The sequence below is a fragment of the Vespa mandarinia genome, chromosome 4 (genome assembly GCF_050613455.1).
Source record: "Vespa mandarinia isolate Hongniang chromosome 4, ASM5061345v1, whole genome shotgun sequence".
Lineage (NCBI taxonomy): Eukaryota > Metazoa > Arthropoda > Insecta > Hymenoptera > Vespidae > Vespa > Vespa mandarinia.
Genome location: NC_140813.1, coordinates 6,772,695 through 6,795,301, shown reverse-complemented (window position 1 = coordinate 6,795,301; position 22,607 = coordinate 6,772,695). Strand labels below are relative to the sequence as shown.

Sequence of the window (22,607 nt, the reverse complement as noted above, 5' to 3'; positions counted from 1 at the left end):
TTTAACTTTACGACAGGACAATATTGAGATACGGCCGAATCCCTAGTTCAAAAACGATCGAGTTCGTTCCTATAATACAATGAATCACAAAAATATTCAGAAATCTTTGGAATTTTCATTTCTTTCTTTAAACTAAACGAAATTCTTCGAAGTTTTTCCATAACTATGAAAAAATTAACATGATATATGTAGTATGTGTGAAAAATTAAAAAAAAACAATTGTTCATCGCTCAGCGATGAAAACTACAAAACGGTCTTTTTTCTTTTTGTTAAGTTTTTTTTATTAATAATTTTTCTTCTTCTTCTTCTTTTTTTTTTTTTTTTTTTTTTTTTTGGAAACAAACATATGCATTCTATCAAATTAAATTTTTAAATTTTATATTGTCTTTCATGCATCTTGTAAAGATAAAAATCAACTAATCCTAGAATCAGCTATATCTGTTACAAGATCTTAATAAAGAATTGTAAAAAGGTCAGTTTTATCTTCTATTACTGCTGCAATGAAAAACTATTTGTTTTATATATTACAAATACCTTCTATTATACTCCATGTCTCTATTGAAAAATTCAAAACATCTTACCTAACAAATTAATAAATTTCAAAAGGTGTTTGTACATTTTTATGAATTACTGAATATACAGGATGTGTCCCAGAATTAATAGGAAATATTTTATGGCTTATATACATCAAAACAATAAAAAAAAAAAGTTCATGTAAACACATTTGACTTTATTATCCCCTTCGAAAACAAAATTTATCTGTCTCGGCGTTTTCCGAAAGATCATTCTAGTGAGCACTTCTCATTATATATATATATATATATATGTACACATGTATATGTATACATACACACATATGTATATATACACACTATATTTGGACTAGATGCCTAATCGGCAGAAATCTATATCGCGTTATTACGCGAAAACAATAAATACCTTGGAAAATAGAATGTATGGAATATATTTTAATCGTATTATACGGATACCAAAATGAAATTGAATTTCTTAGAAACGATATAAACCTACGTGATTTTTTAGAATATGCCGCACGTTTGCGTTATTATTAAATTTAAAATTTATTTAAATTCAATTGATGAAAAAATTCCTCTGGGCTCTCGCTACCGGACGTACGCGATTTATATCAAGGGTACGTATATCGAAGTTAGAAACGAAGACAGGACGAATGATTTATCTTAACGGCGTTATAATTCTATAATCTTAACGTAAAGAAGGTCATTAACGTAATGTTCGTCTTCGTGATGATCGTAGGATGCCTTTTTCCTGAGATTCGCGATCGTTTCCGACGATCCCTTTCGCAATACGCTCAGAACACTGGCTACGAAGCCACGATGGAACGTTTATACATGATTCCTGTTATTTTCAATCATTACTCTCGTCGGCATCCCTGGATCCTCGCATCTCACCATAATCGTATCATCGACGGCCTATCGTTAAGGCGAACAGGAAGATGATAGGTTTAATTCCTCTTGACTCGTGCTTTGTTTCAAAAGGCTTTCGCCATAATAAGGACAGGTCCGTCACGGTGACTCGGAACTTTTGCTAGCTTCGATCTAGCGGGATGTTTCTTTATAACGAAATACCGATACTACCTCTCCTTTAATTTTTCTTACAACAAAGAGAAACCATTCTTTATGTATAGAAAGTTCTCGAGAGTTTATAGTAACACGACTCGAGCATCGCACCGTTATTCGTTAACTTGTAACTTCTCGTTGCGATTCTTAACATAGAGTAACGTTAAGATTCTTCACTTCTGACGTCATCGACGTTAAAGATCGCAAATGATGATCCTAAGAGAACCAATAATGTTTGTACGATGTCAAAATATCTCTATAATTTCTTTATAATTTTGAAATGAATTTATTGATGTTACGTAACTTTTTATCTTTAATTACGAACGTTTAATTAACGAATAGGTAAAAGAAATTAATTATTTTTTATAAAATGGCCATCGTATATTTTTCTACGCTTATGAGGATCTTCTTCGGTGTGTCCCTTGACAAAACTTATCGTTTAAATCTCGGACAAGCTGACGTAAATTCCACGTATAGATTTACACGCGGACACGTTTTAGTAATACGTCCGAATACGGTCGAAGCAGTACAACGCTTTGGCAATCGCTAAATCAGATTAGAAACTTAAGATCTATTCATCGCGTTCACCCGGCCTTAACCCATACGAACAGCACCTGGGCACGCGGATGAGTGTGTAGCCGCACGAACTATGAGCGTTCGTTCAAGCTGAAAATCCTCTTCTAACAAAATATTGGTTTTCACAGATTCCAAGGACCTAACGATCTCAACATGATTTGCGACTGGCTGTCCGATCGAATCGTTAATTTGACGGAAGTACGCAAACTCTCGACGAGATTTTTATTGAATTCCAATGGTGTCAGGGTTGACGTCATTATCTTTATAAAATATATACATTATAAAATATATACATTTGCAATAAATCTTTTATAATAAAAAATCACTAGAAAAAGCAATGCTTTCTCAATGTTACTTTCTCGTTCCTAACGATTAGAAAGTCAAAGATTCATTGATGACGCGATTAAAATAATATATTAAAACAAAAATCATTTATTTCGTACATTGACACGTTATTGGCAAAATATAATAAAAAATCAATACTCCATAGAAAAATTAACTATCCATATGTGTTAGAAGATATCAAACTAATGAATTTCAAAAATAACCACGTAGGTACTTACATATTGACGTAAATGTACGCAAGGGAAGTGCGTCTCGAGTTTACCAGCAAGAGATAGTAAAAATTTGATCCCAACGAGCATTGTCGTCCCGTTGGCAAAGGCGTCATAGAAACCACGGTATGGATCGAGAAAAAAGAGGCGAATATGCGAAAATGTGAGAGTCGAGGACGTAAGCCAAACCGCGATAAAAGGTACTCTAAATAAAGTGGCGTATATATGGTAATCGTGCGATAGGAAGAGACCCCGAGAAGGAGAAGAATGAGGAGGTGGAGAAGTAAAGGCGTCTTGGGAAGGCGTCGAAGGTATCCTATCGGTTCGATAGCTCTCGGTGGGACGACAGTGGATGGCAAGCGGAGGTTAGAAAGGCTGAGTATGTACCATCTCGATATCTAATATCGGCCGTGTACCTTTACGTCGTCGGTATCGGTTTATGTTACTCGGATAATCCTCCACCCTTCTCTCCCTTCTTTCCTCATCTCATCGCCCTCCTCGTAACTAAAACTTCCGCGTAAACGGAACGCATTTCGCGTTCGGATAAAAGTGCGCGGAGACACGTCATTCCATTGAAACGTCCCTTCTACTTCTTTCGTATCTTTTCAAAATTTCTAACGATAACAACAGTTTTTACATATATCTAATACGTAAAGTACATATTCGTATACAATGAGGAAAATGGATTCTGAAACAAAAAGAAAAAAAAGAAAAAGGATGAAAAAGTATGACACACATAAGCTCTCAGACGGTTGCATTGAATTTCAACCAGAAAGTATTCATGTTTCGGAAGGTTGATAAGTAACACCTACTATAGTTTATAAAATAAAATTGTTATTATACTTCAAAAAAATTAGCACAGAATTTAATATGGTTAGACTTCATTTTATATCACTCTTTCCTTCTCTCTCTCTCTCTCTCTCTCTCTCTCTCTCTCTCTCTCTCTCTCTCTCTCTTTCTATCTATCTATCTATCTATATATCTATCTCTATCTATCTCTACCCATCTCTATCTTTATCTGTCAGAATTAATTTCTCGTGCAACTACGAAGGTAGAACATTTTTCACATTGATTCAAATAACATTGCTCTTTTTTACCTTCACATCAGCAGCACGACGGACGGACATTAGTGTTTTACGATCCGATCGATACTCCTCGTAGCAGGTTTCCACGTTAGAACGTACCACCCTATGCATTAAAGGCCTGCTTTCGTACATTTTACCCGATAGCCTTATCGTGTCATGATTTATTTCATGTTGCTCTATACTTTCTACCTTTTTTTTTTCCATGCGAAACGTTCGAATAAAGAGAGATCTTTAAATCAAACTGGCTTGAAATGAGATCGTACGAAAAAAAAATAAGAAAAATAGAATAATAAAAAAAGTAAAATAAAAAAAAAAAAAAAAGAAAAATACGAAAACCAATAAAAAAGAAAAGAAAAGAAAAGTCCATCGATTTCACAGAACCAACTATTTCGAAATGACGTTTCAACGAAAGTGAAAAAAGAAGAAAAAGAAACGAAAAAGAAAAGGCTATTTAACATTCCGTCTCATTTCCTGCAAGCTCTTGACATGGCCCGTAGAAGAGAGAACCCAAAGGTTCGCACTGGATGCGAAAATTGCTTTGGCAAGAATTATCGACTATAAATTACTCGGCTTGCTATTCTAACTTCTACGTTCCACCGTTACTCATGCAAATGACGAGGCGTAGAGCGCTGTACGCATATCCCGCGGTCGAGATGTTACGTATCCTTCGGACACTCGTCGCTTACCTTCAGGTTATATGGATTCGAAATGGAATGAGGAAAGAAGAATGAGAGAGTGAGTACCGAAACACGCCTCGAGGAGATGTAACTCACAATATCGGGGCGCGAATTGCCAGCGCATTTACATTTTATTGCGCCGGAGCCAAGACAGACGACTGACTTTACCTTTCTCCTCCAACTCACTCTGACAATTTCTAACACTTGACGAATCTCTTTTCTCTCCGTCTATTTATTTACTTCGTTCGATAGGGACAATGCCAAATCTCATGATCGAGTAGTATTGTCTCATTCGAGATAGACGAAAAATATCATTTCGTTGTTCGAAACTTTATCGCACGATTGATAAAGATGGGAAATAAGAAATAAAATGTTACAATGAAAAAAGGCTAAGTTAATTGAACCCAATAAAAAGTGAACAAAAAAAATTAGGATCTCCTCGTTAATCATATAAAGTAAAATTTTTCAACGTACCAATACTCCTTTTATATTTATCATAAAAATATATTCTTAGGTAGGCATAGATAGATAGATAGATAGATGGATAGACAGATAGAGAAAGAAAGAAAGAGAGAGAAAGAGAGAGAGAAGAAACAAGCGATCCTATAATTTCGATCAAAAAGATACGACACGCTCGTACCGGTGTAACTATTTGAGAACTCATAAGAAATCATAAATTATACACATCCTTCCTATTATCGCGTCGCGTACCATTTCCCTCTGTTATTATACATACGTTATCGCACATACGAGCGCAACTATTTGCCACATTACCGCTCTTTATTAAAAACTTATATATATTTTTGACGACGACGTTAAAATGCGACGTCGTCGAGGTCTTACATGGTTCAACCAACGTTCGCACGCTTTCTATATATTCCTTTCTTTCCTTACCCCTCCCCGTCTCTCCGATCCCTTTAAATCGTTTCAATCTTCAAAGACATTCAAGTCAATTTTTGTGACGATGTCTCGATAATAGACATACGAATTGTATGCAAACGAAAGATAATTGAGACGATCGTGCTCGACGTTTGTATATTGCGTGGAAATGTTGATTTATCCATCGAAATGCCGTCTAAGTGGAATATCATTGATTCGTTCGTTTTCTCGAAGAGAGAACGATAGAGAAGAAGATGATGATGAAGAAGAAGAAAAAGTAGAAGGAAGAGCAAGAGGAGGAGGAAGAGGAGGAGGAGAAGGGGGAGGAGGAGGAGGAGGAAAATGTAGAGAGAGCTTGCTATTGTGCTGCCTCTAAATTGAATTTTTTTCAATTCATTCCACTTCGCGGATGCCGAGAGAGGTTTCGAAGTCGATGGGTGTCTGCGCGCGACAGCGGTACCTGCTCGCCGTAAATTCTCATTATTTTTAAATTGGAAATGAGAAGTGTACGCGCGTGCTACGGAGAGAGAAAAAGAGAGGAAAGAAAAAAAGGAAAAAGGGACGGAAAATGCCTTGATAAAAAGAGAAAACGGAGGGTACATTATTCCGAGTAAACGCCTATTCTTACGTGAGAAGTGTCGAAGAAGTTAAGTTAATTACGTACCGACTTGTCGATAGCAGCCAGGCTATCGTACGAAAAACGACGTAAAATGGAGAGGAGCAATTTGACAAGAACGTTTTTGTTTCTATAATTGGTCGTTTGAATTTTATCAGATTAACCAATCTCGCATTTTCAAAATTTTCTCCTAAGAAAATGATATAATAGGACACTGGAGAATCCAAATATTTATAAATATTTTGATTTAAAAGAAATCATTCAGCACAAAATCAATATATACATAAATAGATGATACATAAGTATAAATATTTAAAGAAAGTAATAGAAACTAATTAAATTATCTACTTCATTGTTTACTTTCGATTATATCTAATTTCTATTCTTTTATACTTTCGATTGTAGCCGCTGTTTCTGTATTTTTTATCTGCTACCCTTCGAAATTTTACCAATACATATGTTCTTATAAACCTATAAAGCTTCTCTTAATTACTTTCTCAATTTACTGACTCTATTTTAATTATAATATAGATTATTTAGATCGCTACCTTAACAAGTGAGAAAATATATTTCTTAATAACATCCTTGAACATTTTCTAATTTAATTTTGTCCTACTCGATAAAATCATTCGTTCCATAACTTATGATGTATAATTGAATAAGCAAATTTCTTAGCATTTTTATAAATACCTGTTAATAAATTGTATGTTTCCTATATCAATTTATTATATTAAACACTGAATTATGTTCTTCAGATACAAAGTAAAACCATATGCGTTATTAACTGAAAAATAACAAAATTACCTGCTTACATAGTTGCCATCGTTGCTCCTGTTTATTTTGAATTTCCTCATCTTCGTTAATGGAAATGGAGTACACAATAATTATCACTGAATTCGATAGAACGTGAAAAAATACAATCAATGATAAAAGGAACCAACGTATTATCTATTACAAGCAAAGATCAAATCTGAATTTACGATATATATCGTTTGTAACTTATTGCATTATTGTAATTACGACAGATATCGTTTTTAATTGTTTACATTATTCTAAAATTAAAAATATATTGATAAAACCTAGAAGCGAATATCGCGTAGAGCTAAAAAGATCACTCGTTATAGATCATTATAAAAAGATAAGCAATGTTTTTCGTAGCAGCACTCACAATTTTCTTACATCGGGCATCCATATTTGGCGCGCGTTTGGATTTAAACGACGCAAGCGTCACAGTGGTCGTTTTTCGAACTACTTTATATTTTGGTCTTTAAGTATAATTATTAGGTAAATTAGGTAAATAGAAAAGATCATTTACATAACATTATGTATAATACTAATGCTGGTTTATAATATAATTTCAAGTCGAGTATAATAACTTAATATATGCATGTAACGGCACGCACAAGGAATAGGCAAAATTAATGTTTATTCAATCAAGTACGTGACAATAGTTTGTATCGTGATATGAAGATATACAACAGATAGTTTCAGCTCTGTTTTCATCTAAATAATTACCAATCGAAGATTACAAGCACCGTGTATGAAAATGATTCGAGGAACGAAAACGAAATTAGTTAGCTAAGTTTAAATATAACTGAAACTACATTTTATATATCGAGAAATTATTTTCAAACAGATCTTTGCAGGTTCCGATGCGACAGATAAGTAGTCGAAATCTGTAAAGTATGATATTTTACCGTGTACAACGGAAGTTGTGGAGTATATTATATTATCAAACACTTAAACGGTAATATATATATATCTCTATTCCTTCATAACTATGGCACATTTAACTACAGTTCCATTATTACAACAAAAAACCACTTTCACAGTAGTCCGAAAAAACACTTTCTCTTTTCGAACTGAAGAAACGTTCATTCCCTTCGTGTGAGCGTTAAAATAGCCTTCCACTTATGAATTTGTTATATATATATATATATATATTTTTTTTTTCTTTCTTTTTTTTGTCTTTTTTGTCTTTTTTTTTTCTTTTTTTTTTCTTTTTCTTTTTTTTTTTTTTTTAATTATTAATATACTATTATTAAATCGCTCGCATGCAGAATCTCCGATTTCCAAAGAGCAATGATTCTAGATGTATGTAGGATAGCGCAAATGTAGTGTACCTACCGAACAACCGAAAGTTTTATTCGATCCTTAGCCTCGAATAACATGTTTCCATTATTATATTTTTCTCGTAAATGTCGCCTATTAAGTCTCCAACGACTCGCCGAGTTCGCGAGTTTTGTACTAATAATTGATAGTGAAGACATCCCACGATATAATAACGGGATTAATTCAATGCGATTTGAATATATTGTCCAAGAAAGATCATACCACGAAGTTTAAACAACTCGAAGAATGCATTCTAGTTAATCGTCTGTAGGATGCATTTATAAGTATTAATGCAAGTGATTAGTACCATTAACATCGACTATACAATTATTGCTATGGAAGCAGTACGTCGATTCAGAGCCTCGATAAATTCAATTGAATTTTTTGCACCCGCACAAGCGCGCGCCCGGAACGCACGTGTGTGTATATCATATATTGTCTTTATGTTATCTAGTCTATACGTACAGTTAAAATTAGAATAGTTTGCTCTTCCGTGCCATTTATGCATTACAAATTCAGTTGAATTCACCAACGACGCTGAAGTAGCGTAACTTATAACACATTATTTATAAACAGCTTTTTATAACGCATAATCTTTCCTACTTTGTGTATGTATGTGTGTGTGTATGTGTGTCTGTGTGTGTGTGTGTGTATTCTTTTTTTTTCTCATTCCATTATATATATATACATTAGCGTGTCTAGCGATAACTACAATTCGATAACAATTATACATTCTTATCGGCGTGACGTGTTTCGCAGTATACCTTTTCCTACTACAAAACTCGCCTCCGTGGATAAAATATATACTTCATCGTTTGATATTTTATCCAATCCTCTGCATGTTCGACTAATTAACTATATTTTTATTGTCAATACATTCGGAGGATAAAATCGCTGCGCCTTGAATTTCTGCTGTCTTTGATAATTCCATGTCCCGTGATTAAATACCTATCTTCTTCGTGAAAAATGAGACAAGAAAGTAAAACGATGTTATATCGTTTCACTCGAATTCCACCGTTGTCGCATTTTTTTTCCCCTTACTTCATCGACAATAAAGAAAAGCGTAATGTAAAGACGTCATAAATGGCGCAGGACATCCGAATGAATCAACGAGTACCATCGATTAAAAGGCGAATTATTTCGTAATTGCTCGTATTGACTCCTGTATCGTCGTCTCACTCCTTTATGATTTTTAAGCGATTCGTACTATAAGCTCATATCGAACCGCCTCTTTCATGTCTTAATGTTTTCTTGAATAAAGATTATGATCGATGTTGTTGTTGAAGTGACCTTGTATATGTAATCGCTTTATTATCTACGATCCATTCAATTTCGTCTTGCTAATGTGCGTACCTATAACCTGTGACCAGCACAGATGATCATGTGAATGTGTTGTTTGTGTATATGCGCATGTGTGTGTGTGTGTGTGTGGAAACTGTGTGTATGCGTATATGTGTGTATATGTATGTGTATGTGCACGCGCGCAGGGAGCTTTCCTTATCATCTCGATCCTATACTTTATTCGTTCACACATTCAATTTTTCTTTTTCTCTTTCATATTCCTTTTTATCTATTAATATTTCTCTCTCTCTCTCTCTCTCTCTCTCTCTCTCTCTCTCATACTTCCACTCTAATTCACTCTTTGTCCCTACATACATGTTTCTCATAGAGCATACACTTGGAGCTTGTAATACGGTTAATTTTGCTTTCTTATCAAAGAGAGAAGAATTCATGAATGAATCGCAAATGCCAACTTCTTGCATATAATTTCCATACTCGTCCATATGAATCGTATCCGGATTCGAATCAAGCGATACTCTCATAGCTGGTACCATTTCTTATCCTTGTACTTTAGCATCAGACCGTGTGCCGATGTTGAAAAGTTTTCAGCCTCGGACATCATGCGAGCCGTTCGTTCTTCAAGGTGCGACAACTTCTCTCCACGCTCCACTACCATGTGATGCGCCTGAGCAATTTCACCGGTGATTCCTGTAACGCGTTCTCTCATATTTTCCGTGCCTGCATTTGGACCAGGGATGTGTTTAGCAACTGTACGAGATGCACGACCACTCGATTCGCCGACTGAAATGTACCAATTCTCTCTCGGTTAAACTGCATAATTTAATTGTGTTTTATTAAGAGCACAGAAAATGATTGTACCTACATTTTAATGAATTCTTAAATGGAATCACTAAAGAGTATGCTAATTATCTTATAGGTAAACAGCTATAATATTTTGGGATTTAAAGCTTTTAAATATATTATGTCTACGAAGCGTGCTGCGTGTAACATATTTCTCAGCGAAAGGCAAACATTTTATAACATTTTATTACGTAAGCATAAAAGAAGAAAGATAAATAATATTTTGGAAGGAAATGCAACTTACACAACTCTTCTCTATCGAGACTTCTCGAACCACCGCCGAACAGGCCCCTAAAGAAACTTTCCTTAGGTGGTTCCGGCATATCGTGACCGATAAACAAATCTCCCATCATTTCGGTCAATTCTCCGCTAAAAATGACAAGCTTCGTAATTTCGAATAATTCAATAATACGTGGATGACTTTTTATAAACTTTTATCGAAGTCAACTTTATTATTTGTACGGGTAAAATAATTTTATTCGTTGCCCTACCAGAATTCGCTTGATATTGAAAACTTCTGTATCTCCGTAGGCGAGGACAGATACAGACCGTGGCCACGATTACTGAAGCAAAGAGTCTTCGCAATCCTGAAAAAGAAGATATTCGTACGGATTTTACCGTGACGTGCAGATTTATTCATACCACTTTCTTTCTTAGATAGAAAATAAATGATAACAGGGCTGAATAATAAATGCGTTTAATGTGCGTTTGCATACATAGCATCAAGCTTCGCTGGGTGAATAGATTATTAGCTCGAAAAAGACTTTAGAAGGAAGGAAGTAAATAATATGTATATATGTTGCTGATATGTGCTGAATGATCCATAACATTTAGAAAAAAATTAATGGGGGTAAAAAGAATATAAATGACGCGGATAAGGTAGGATATATCACTATGTATCATGTAACATAGATTATTGGGAGATTTGTTATTTCATAAATGACTTACTGATCGGTATCGCCATTAACAAACAGTTGATGACCCCATATGGACAACATGGGGTCTACAATGCCGTGTTTTGTAGTCTGAAAACTGTTAGAGATTACAGAGACAGGAGGAAGGTAAGCAGCCGACCGTAACGAGCGTTAAAATAGTTATTAATTAAATCGTCTGACAGTATATTTATAAAGCTGTCTGCCTAGGTCTTCGAGCGCGAAAAAAAAAGTATGTGAAAAACCTTGCTCGCATGTTCCTGGCTGCGCGATTTCTACATTCTCCAACGATATCATAATAATAAATGAAATATAATTAACGTTGGTATACAATATGTATATATTATTTACATATATATATAGATGCGTTATCGACCTAAAAATGAAAGAATCTTTGAATTCTATATAAGATGCGATTGTACGAAGATATAAACGGTGCGATAAGAGTGCTCGTATAAAAAAGTTCTACACAGGGCATGCCGTGAGTGTGTCGAGGATAAACGAGTGCTTTGATTAGTATCGTAGACGAGAAAAGTCGCATGCCATATTAGTTTTCTTCTACTCCTCTAATAATTCGAAATCATTGAGTAAATTTGTACAAAATTCTACGAATAACATTGCCGATAAAACCGAAATATATTTTATCACAGAGCATTGAAATTTCTTATTCGTTCGTATATAATAAACCATATACGTATATATCAAAGGATTTGCATTGCAATTTATATTTAGCATAAAGCTTTATATGTATGTATATATTTTATAAATTCAAATAGCAATAATGCGTTTCGTCCGCACTATTCGATAAGAGCCAAGCCATATTTGAATTATGTATTATTCGACTCCATGCACCAATAAAATTCAATGTATATTACAAATATTTAAAATTTATATAAAACTCGAAGCAATTTTGGTGCAGCTTGAAGCTAAAAATTTGGAGTATTTTACAATCACGAGATACTTAATAGAACAATTTTAAATATAGCAATACTGCATCAAAGAGCATTAGAATAATCTGCTATAAAAATTTTAAAGTAAGCATATAAAATATTATACCGTGCGGATCTTCGCAAGATCTTCGATAGATCTTCGCAATGAAATCGCAACTATGAAGCTTTTTATACAATATAATTATATTATATTATATAATATATTAATATTTATCTGTATAAATAAATCTTGTTTCTACGCAATCAAATATATTCATGAGCTTTGCTTAACCGCTTGAATTACCGCTTGATACGTATTAACTTTAGGCCTAATGTCCATTTGAAAGCAAAACATTACTAGTAGATTGTTAATTATTTGATTAATAATATTTTATATTATATCGATTAATAATATTTAACTATTTGATGAATAATAAGCATTAGTAGCCCAAATATAAATTTGTATAGCTATATAATAACCAATAAACAATTATTATTACAATAAGTTTTTAAACGTAGAAGCGCGTATAAGTTAGTTCAAGAAAATCGACAAATTCTTGTAGCATTGCTACAATAAAATGACCATTAATAGGCAATCCGAAAAAAAAAATTACTATAATCAATCATTTTGCTTACCTCAAATCTGTAAGCGGTAGAAAATCGACGTCTATTAGCAGCCTGAGACTAGGTAGACTATACGTAGATACGTGACCATTTGAGACGTAACATACTAGGCAGACATTATCTGAAAAATTCAATTATATTATATTTCAATCTGTATTCTGAATAAATTGTTAATAATTTATTTATCAAAAGTGATGCAGAAAAATATAGAAAAGAAATGTTCCTCTATACAGAAAAAGTTATGCTTGCAAATAGAACGTTGTTGTGCGCCGTAATAAATAAAACTAATCTAAAAGACCGTCTGTCATGTGTTAACCATCCAACAATGGTGGTTGAAACTAAAATACGACACCATGATGTTTCATTGAATAGAATTCAATTTCAACGACGAGCAAACTGAGAGAGAAGTTCTTGTTACCTTTCAAAGTCGTAACCTCTGCCTTGATTACAATATGAGTCTCTGCCAATTGTTGTCTGTAGACGCAATCTTGAGAGGGTAAAGCCACGACCCTCGCTTGCTTCTCAGACGTCAGGACGACAAATTGCCGATCCTCAAAACCATCCCCGGTTGTAACTTGAGCGTTCAAGGACGGTGATAATCGGCTATTGCATTTTCCTTGGTTCTCTTTAACAAGCATCAAATACAGTTATCCGCTATTCTATTTCCCCGTCAGGAACAGTATTCGATTCATTCCGAACGAATGTTAACACGTTGAATGTAACGTGCCTCGCAAATAAACTACGTCGGCATTTTCACATTTATTGATATTGACAATGATATTGAAATGATTACGCGATATTTTATAATGTCAATGACTCATAAAGAATATAATATGTGAATTTCTTTTATATAAGAATGAATGATCAATTACGATAAAACGTATAAGTTCGTTCGACGTTATAGAAAACAACAAATTAATAATTATTGATCTTTATAAATAATATAATATAAAACATTTACGATATTATTCATTGTTAAAAAATTATTTCTACTGTAAAATATATTTCTACTGTAAAAATGTATTCTTACTGTTACGTTCTTTTCCTCCATCGACGTTCTCATCTCTCCAGGATTCAAAAGAATATGGTATCAATGCGCCATTGCAATCCAAAAATGACATCGACAAGATACAACCCTTCAACTTGAACGTCGATCCATCTGTTTATAAAAAGAAAAAAAAAAAAAAAAAAAATTAGAAGCCGACGTATGATTTTATAATTGGCATGAAATTTTACCATCTAATCGTAATATCTTACTACATGTCGAAACAACCACAGGATATGAATGTCTCTCGCCTGGTACAGGTGGATTAAATACGATGGTTTGTATGGACCCCAAAGACGTACCAACCCATAAAGTGGGTAAGGTGCTGGTATCTTGAAAAAATTCGATACACACACAAACATACATATATATATTACAATAAATTATTACTATGTGTATAGTAAAATCGATTTATACATACACACACACACACACAAAGAGAGAGAATAGTTATAAAGCTCCTAGCAAATGAAATCTTTAATATTACATTAAGGGATAACTAAATAGATTTAACAAGTAACTCAACTTACCGCTTTTCTTCGTATAGGAGTCAGCGAACGTAAGGCAGCTAATGGTTTCCGTGGTGATGTTCTCAAGCGAAGACATGCTTGAGCTCCGTGATCGTTGAAAGGAACCGTCAAATTTGTCTATCCGGCCAGCGATCCCAAAAATAAACTGACGATTACATACAGAATGTGTAGTTCGTTTAATCTGTCTACAAGCGTCATGCACAACATACTACATATATACTTTCAACGCTTCGTACTTCAACGTGATCATTTGATAATAATTAAATTATATCTGATTCTAATATTCATCGATTTTCGTTAAATCATTTTACATCGAAACGTGAAATGATTTAATAAAAATACAATTCATGATCACCGATTAGAACGGACATAAGTTGAAATTATTCACTGTATCGATGTAAACGAATTTATAACAAAAGATCGTACGTTCATAGAGACAGATTACAACGATATTAAGATAAATATAATACAATAAATAACAATGATACAATAATATTACAACAACGGGAGCGCCAGCTAAAACAACAACAATATCGACGCAATTTTCAAACGTTAAGGAACAGCGACAAGAACAAGTAGCATGAGCATTAGCAACGACAATAACAGCAACACAATACTACCATGACTTCTTGATTCGGCAATCGGCATCGTAACATCTTTCATCACATCGCATCACACTCATCGACCGATTCGTTAATATCTACTATATGTATGTATATGTATAATATATATATATATATATACATTTACATATATATATATATATATATATACATTTATATATATATATATATATATATATATATATATATATGCGATCGTCAAACTCGCTACAGGAGGTTTTATCGGATGGAACACGTCATTCTAGTACTAAAAAAAAATAGTCAAAAATAAGGAAACCCTTAAGAATCCAAACTCTTCGAAATTCGAATGCTCGGATGTGTATCGTTTTTTTATCGGAAGCACAAGCTCTACGAGTACACGCAGAATGATCATTGACCATCGATTACGGGCCAGCATAATAACACGGCTAGGGATTAGCATCGAATGCAAGGTGATTCTTCGAAATACAGGCTTCGGATATGTATTACGGTAAATGGAGAACCTCTTTCAACGAGCACGTGCGCGAGTACTAAATACAGTCCTCGACTAGGTGCAGGCTTTTCTATCGATATCGAGCAGGTAAAGATTTTAAGGGTAATTTTGATTTTGTATTCGACGAGGCTGAATTAACATCACCGGCCGGTTCAACTTTCTTACGATAGAAACGTATAAAATATTTTCTTTCGACGAAGTTTTACATCTGAAAAGAGGAGGAGGGGAAGAGAGAGCGTCGACAAAATGAAAATGAGGGTAGCAAAGTGCCCTGCGGTGCGTTGTTTTAATCTGTGGAATAAATTTATTCTGCTGATTTGATTCCTTCCTTCCAAAGTGTCTCTCTATCTTGTCCGTAATACCTATGTATGTATACGTATAGGAGGTATCTGTTTTGCTGAAAACATTAAAATACTATTCTTATGATATATTATTCAAGACGTTTACGTTTACACGATAAATTACAATAAATTTTGGAACAGTGTCAGGATCGAGCCAAGATAGAAAGTTTTAGTATATGTATCCAGGATGCCATATAAGATCTTACTAACGATATCTTACACCGTCAGAAATTGTCGGATCTCGTTCGGTAAGAGATTCTACGAGATCTAATTATCGGTTTTCAATGCATCCTCGCACAGTTCCGATTATAAATTGCTCAATCCTGTATCCGTTCCTAAGTCAAAGAGGCGCAATTTATACGCGTAAAGTTTCCTTATTTAAAAGTCCATTACCTCGTGACAACACGACGCATACACATACATATTGATTTATCCGTAGAGATGGTCATCGTTTTCAAATAGAAAATGTAAATATGATAATATATAGATATATATATATATATATATATATATATCATGTAATTAAATAAAAATTGCGTCTACATTTTCATTGAATATTCTTGAAAAAGCTTTTCAAAAAAACCGATGTATGCGTATATATATAAATTTTAAGGTAATTCCATTATAGTTAGCTCACTTCTTTAATTTTTCTACTTTTTCTCTCGTCCCTCGGTTTTCTTTCTTCTTCTCTTCATTTCTAACGACAGGCGACAAAGTACGCTTTGTCAATGAAACGCTCTGAAGAGTCCACCGTCGCGACCGGGATTAATTACTTAAGACTTGCCGAGAATGCTGCAAGATACGGTATTCATCTATTCTAGCGAGTGGTACGAGAGAGAAAGAGACAAAAAGGGTGGGGAAAAGAGAGAGAGAAAGAGAGAAAGAGAGAAAGCGCGAACTTAACGTGTCGCTAACGTATCGTAACATCATCTCGCGTACATACACATATGTATGTATATGTGGACAATGTACGTAAATGTGGAAAGCTGTACGAAACGTCACATATGGAAATGCAAGCGCGCGACAATATTTCGTAACGCCTCGTGAAATTCAACGCGTTCTTCTGGAAATTTATATATTCTCACGCCACTCTGTGCATTCGCGACGATTATCGCGAATTAATTAATCGCGAAGAAAACCTCCCTCCATATCATCAAAACGATTTAACGTGCGAGAAATAAATTATAACATCGAATAGAAAGAAAAAAAAATATCTATTAGAATTAATATATTTGCTTTAATAAATAAAAAAGAAAAAGAAAAAAGAAATGGAAGAAAAAGAAGAAGAAAAATAACGATTTCATCGTACTTTCATATAACAATTTAGCAATTGAAAGTTAGAATTATTATGGATCCTTATTCAATAGGTTAAGTGACTTTCGATAATATATGTGAATATTCGAAAAGCTCGAAGGACAAAAGACATTTAACGCGAATCAATAAAGAGGTCTTTGGAATTGGATGGCATACTTCTTTATGGTTCGCCGAGCGTGCAACTTGAAAATTTTACTGTAGACGTGTGCCCACTCGTTTAGCTTAGCTCGAATTCCCTCGAGACAAAAGGGACTCTCGGTGAAGACTCTTGTTCGAGTTTCGATCGAACTACGAATGTTATCTTATCGGATGGGATAGATATATACATCTCTTCTCCTCTCCTCTTCCTCCGTTCGGTGGTATACACGCGTGCGCGCGCACAAAGTGATACAGATCGATATCAATACAGTCCTGTCCTACTATAGGAGGCTCCTTGTCACGGATCCACACCTTGAAATACGCGATTGATTATACGCGAAACGGCGCCGATTACGTTCCGCGAATATGAGAGTTAGAACAGATTGAAGCGTCAATCCGATGCATATAAAACAGATAGCATCGTTTATCCGTTAAACGGACCAGATATGAACGGAGTGGATAAACTTACTTGCTTATGCAAGATGCTAATTCGAGATACATGCTCTCGTCTTTCTAAGCTCTTAAAAAGTGTCTTCCACAGTTATTTACATTTTCGAGTGACACTTGAAGCTTGAATTAATTAAAGCCCATAGAAGAAGTGAGGCAACTCGAATGGTATCTTAAAGATGTTATCTCGCTGCCATAAAGGGAACGAAAAGAAAAGAAAAAAAAAAAACAAAAAACAGATAAAAGAAAAGAAAAGAAAAGAAAAGAAAAGAAAACCAGAAAATTACTTTTAAAGTTGTTTGTCTCACGTGCGAGCTCACTGAAAACTTTTTCCTTCTTATTTTATATGTACTTAACTTTATCGTCCCAGTTAAAGAAAAAAAAAAGAAATGAAGAAAAAATTTAAAATGATGCAAATCAATTGTTATTGAATTGATTGCCGTAATCGATCAAATTTCTGCACTTTTTTTTCTGTTTATATTTATTCACGATATCATCTAATATTAAGGATCTACGGTTGTACACTTTACACACACACAAAGGCTCGTTAATGCACAACACTTCCATTTCCCCAAGATCTCGAGCGGTCCAAAACGCGCGCGTGCAAGTATGTACTCGAGAATGTTAACGTTAACAACTACGTCAAAACAGTGTTTGTGCCTCCTATATTCTACATCCAGACAAGATACACCATTACGGATTATGCAACGTCAGACCACATCTATTATTAAATAAAATAAACAAGCAAGAGTTCGGTGAATCGTCAAAGAGTGAAGGCAATTAATAAACGGAAAGAAAGATCATCATTTTCGAAGGGTGCAAGTGCAACAGCTAAGTATATCTCAAGCGATTTATAAAATGTGCCGCTTTGTATTTTTTTTTTTTTTTTTTTTTTCTTTCATTTTTTATGTTCGTTCCCATCTAAAACAAGACTTCGCAATGCCGAGTAGACGAGTGTAATGTAAAAGACGGTGGTAACAAAACAAGAAAAAAGGGTGCAGATAGTATTAGAGCCACTAGAAAAAGAGAGAGAGAGAGAGAGAGAGAGAGAGAGAGAGAGAAAATACATTGACACTGACATCGGCATGAAAACCAGAGATACTATCAATCACAGACAATCAGGAAAGTGTAGGAAGAAGTAGATGTGTTCGCAGAAACGGCGTTGCTAAATCGAACGTTGAACGATAGACTCTTCGATGAACTTAGATTCTTCTTATCGTTTATCTTTTCGACAACGACGTTTGATCAGTTAAAAACTCTCTCGCTTAGAATATATTCGAACAGGACAACGGAATGGACATAGCAACGCCGCGCAAAAATGCTAACGCGCAAAAATGCTTTTCGACTAATCTCAGAGATCCTCTGATAATTTGTAGAAGATATGCTGTTTCATGAGATGAGAAGAAGATAGATTTAAGAGATGGAGAAGGAAAGGAAAAATATAGAGAATATGATAGTGTAAAGGAAAGAAGAAAGTAGATGGATTAAAAAAGAAGAAAATTAGTAATAGCGAAGAGAAAAAGAAAGAGAGAGAGAGAGAGAGAGAAAGAGAGAGAGAGAAAGAGAGAGAAAGAGAGAGAGAGAGAGAGAGAGAGAGAGAGAGAGAGAGAGAGAGAGAGAGAGAGAGAGCTAGAAGATTAGAAGATTGATGTCTCAGTGATTGATGCAATCGACACATCATTAAAAACAATCGTTCTAAAAATGACGATACTACCGAGGCTGCTATATTGCCTGGTGTTGATCAGAATGTTCTGGTAGTTGGAAGAAGGCTGGTGTCCGGGAGACGAATAGCCACGCGCGTCGTTGCTACGCAGAACATGGGAGTGCGGGGAGGATGTCGTTGAGGAGGAACCGGCTCTGCCAGCGGCCCAGTAAGTATCCGCATCATAGTGGCTGGTTGTAGTCGTGCTCAAACACTTCTGGAGCTTGCGTACGGCGGTCGTTCGTGGTGGACGCGTTTCCGCGCTTTTACGAACAGCCATGCCGGTATTATTATGCTCGTCGTCAGCTGTGTTGATCACACCGCTTGTACGACGCGTGGCCAACGATCGAACAACGCCGCCGCCGCCGCCACCACCACCACCACCACCACCTCCACCATCGCCACATCTACCGCCAATTCCAGCTCTATACTCGACGATACTACCACCACCACTACCACCACCTTCCTCGCTATCGTCAACACCCCGATTACCGAGAGTTTCGCTAACGCTCGAAGCATTATTCTGGTCGCTATCGCTCTCACCCTTACCACTGCTACCACCAACATTCCCAGCACTGCCAACCACGTTTCTTCCAGTTACCAGCGATACGTACATCTCGTTCATCTATAAATCATTCATGCGTCAAATGTGACAGGGAATATAAAAATAATAGAACGATCACTAGCTCGTTATACCAGCTATTCTCTCCTATGTATTCTGCAAAAGTCGTTCATGGATAGGAATCAATTTTTCGATATAAATATTTATATTTAAGTCTATCTTAATGATAGGTATACATTTAAATCGACTATCAACGAAATATTGTCTTGCCAAATGATCAAATATCAGAAATATCAGACGATTTTATATTATGATCAAGTATCAAGTACCTTTTTTAATCATTTTGAAAATAATTTGCAAAAGATTCTACGTTATATCGTTTCCAATATTATAAATCAATGTGCTTTAGAATGAAACTTTTAAAAAAGCAAAATCAGCGACCATGCGGAACGAACGTCGGATATAAATTTTATCCACGAACGACCTTGCACTTTTATTCGCTGCTACATGAAAAAGAAAAAAACACCTGAAACGACGCCTCTCAAAAATCTGCGTTAAAAACTTGTTGAAATTCTCTAATGTTGTAAAAAACGACTTTTCATCGACAAGATGAATTTATTAGCATTTGTAAGTAATTATATTATGATCTCACCTTAAAATTGCTTCCCTCGCCCCTTTAAACATTCAGCAAATTTTGTATAAATAAATATTATTATCTTATTAATTTTAAAACTTTCTCGTAAAATAATTACGGAAATATAACGTATTTCAAGTTAATTCTTCTGTTTTAACATATTCATGTTGATTTATATCGTTGCGACAAAAAAATATAAATAAATTATATTCTCCGAAGAGATTTGTGAAGAATTCAAAAAGAGAGAGAGAGAGAGAAAGAGAGAGAGAGAGAGAGAAAGAGGGATAATAAAATAAAATAAATCCGTCTAAAGATCGATTTTCCGATAATGATGGAAGCATAAGATGCTTGGAATAGTAATCCAACGCCATTCATCTAATCATTAGATAGTAACAACAGATTTTCTTTTGCTGAAAAAGTTTCAAAATTATTTTATACGACTATATATTTATACGACTTTGTTCTCCAGTAACAAAAGAATATTCTTTTACAACGATGTTACGACGATAATTGAACTTTAATCGATTATTCAAATTTAACGATCTACTTATTCGATATCATTCCCACTTGATTTTTACGAGGAGAGGATAACAAAAAAAAAAGGAACGAAAATTAGGATGTAAATGAAATTGCACAGGGCAAACACATAATTATAGGTCAGCAAACGTAAAGCGAATGCACATCTATCGAACGAAGCTTAGAAAAAATAAAATGATTCATTATCTATGTGATCTCATTAAAATTATTATTGTGATTTGAATCGAGATTAGAAATTAAATATAGGATTTATCGTGGATACTTTTTTTCTCAGATATTTCCTGATGACCATACTACCATGATCGACGAATATATCAAATATAAGGCTAAAAGAAAAAACATGCGCACGAAATGTAAAAAGCATGCAATAATATTAACGACGTTTGCCAACATCTACAATAAAACTTTACGCTGCGAAAATATTTGTGAGAATGATATCGTATAATCAACAATAATAATTCAATAATCGTTTGATATCAATATATCTTGCTTATATCGTTGGTAATAATAACCTAAAGAAAACTAAAGCGAGATAATTCATAAGTTTTTCTGTTCTCATTATTAATTGTACATTCATTAAACATCAAGAAGAAGAATACAACTTAGAACTTACCCAGAATAAATTAATTGTTACGACTTCTGGAATGGTATGTATTTAGTGCAGTCATCTGAACTTGGCTTTAAATTTTAAAGAGGAATAAACTTATCTCCTATCAAATGCCCTTAAACTCGGATCTCAAAGATCAAAAAATTTTAACATGAAAAGACCTTCGAATGAGAGAATCCAGTAACAATTATGTATATCGATCGTTTCGAGAGAAAAAAAAACTACGAAAAAAGAAAAACGTGGTTTCCTTTAAAAGGAAAAGAAGAAAGAAGAGGAAAAAGCTTGAATATCGATCGATCGAAGAGCACCTTCCTAGGTCGAGCGTACGATCGTTTTCCCACTTTGTAACGACCACCTTGTGAAATACACATTGATATGTACTATACAGTCTTCTCTATAGCAGTCAGTCAATGTAGGCCAGGAAAAGCCAACAAAAGTAATCCACAAAGCACCCTGTCAACCATAACTTACACAGTCGATTGCTCGCAGTATAACGTTCGGACTATATCGTTATGTACATGTGACACGTGTATATAGGTATATATTCAAAAAATAAAATACAAAAATATACGCGAGCGGAACAAGTCGACATTTCGTCGTTTAATCAATGATGCTGTGACGTCGTGTTATTATCATTACTATTGCTAATGCGTGCAAAACCATTTAAAAGATATCTCGAAAAGCTTTGAAAAGCGACGCTGTACCGAGAGAAAGGTGCTCGTGTGTAATTGTACATACATTGTGATATATATATATGTGTGTGTATATATACGTATATATATATATATATATATAAATATATATATATATATATTGCACATATACAATTATATACAATTTATATATATGTATATATACATATATATGTGTATACAATATAGAAAAGCAGAGTGAGAATAAAACATTTTGCCATAGAACGAAATGGAATTTTCCT

The 22,607-nt window shown here is 34.5% G+C and overlaps 1 protein-coding gene across 16 annotated transcripts in view; it reads right to left on the bottom strand.

Moving 5' to 3' along the window:
• Positions 1 to 7,391: 7,391 nt before the first annotated feature.
• Tomosyn (syntaxin-binding protein tomosyn) overlaps positions 7,392 to 22,607 on the bottom strand; it is a 50,541-nt gene continuing 35,325 nt past the window's right edge. For 8 of the 16 annotated variants that reach the window (XM_085656763.1, XM_085656756.1, XM_085656762.1 and 5 more), the window contains 9 exons: positions 14,297 to 14,422; positions 13,979 to 14,098; positions 13,752 to 13,880; positions 13,140 to 13,346; positions 12,734 to 12,842; positions 11,185 to 11,268; positions 10,728 to 10,823; positions 10,481 to 10,605; positions 7,392 to 10,176 (listed from right to left, as the gene is read on the bottom strand). In XM_085656763.1, the coding sequence (XP_085512889.1) occupies positions 9,914 to 10,176; positions 10,481 to 10,605; positions 10,728 to 10,823; positions 11,185 to 11,268; positions 12,734 to 12,842; positions 13,140 to 13,346; positions 13,752 to 13,880; positions 13,979 to 14,098; positions 14,297 to 14,422 (1,259 nt within the window). In that variant the 3' untranslated portion in view covers positions 7,392 to 9,913. Of the gene's footprint in view, positions 10,177 to 10,480; positions 10,606 to 10,727; positions 10,824 to 11,184; positions 11,269 to 12,733; positions 12,843 to 13,139; positions 13,347 to 13,751; positions 13,881 to 13,978; positions 14,099 to 14,296; positions 14,442 to 19,876; positions 19,959 to 22,607 lie in introns of all 16 variants that reach the window. The other 8 variants (XM_085656759.1, XM_085656767.1, XM_085656770.1 and 5 more) reach the window with 5 other exon arrangements.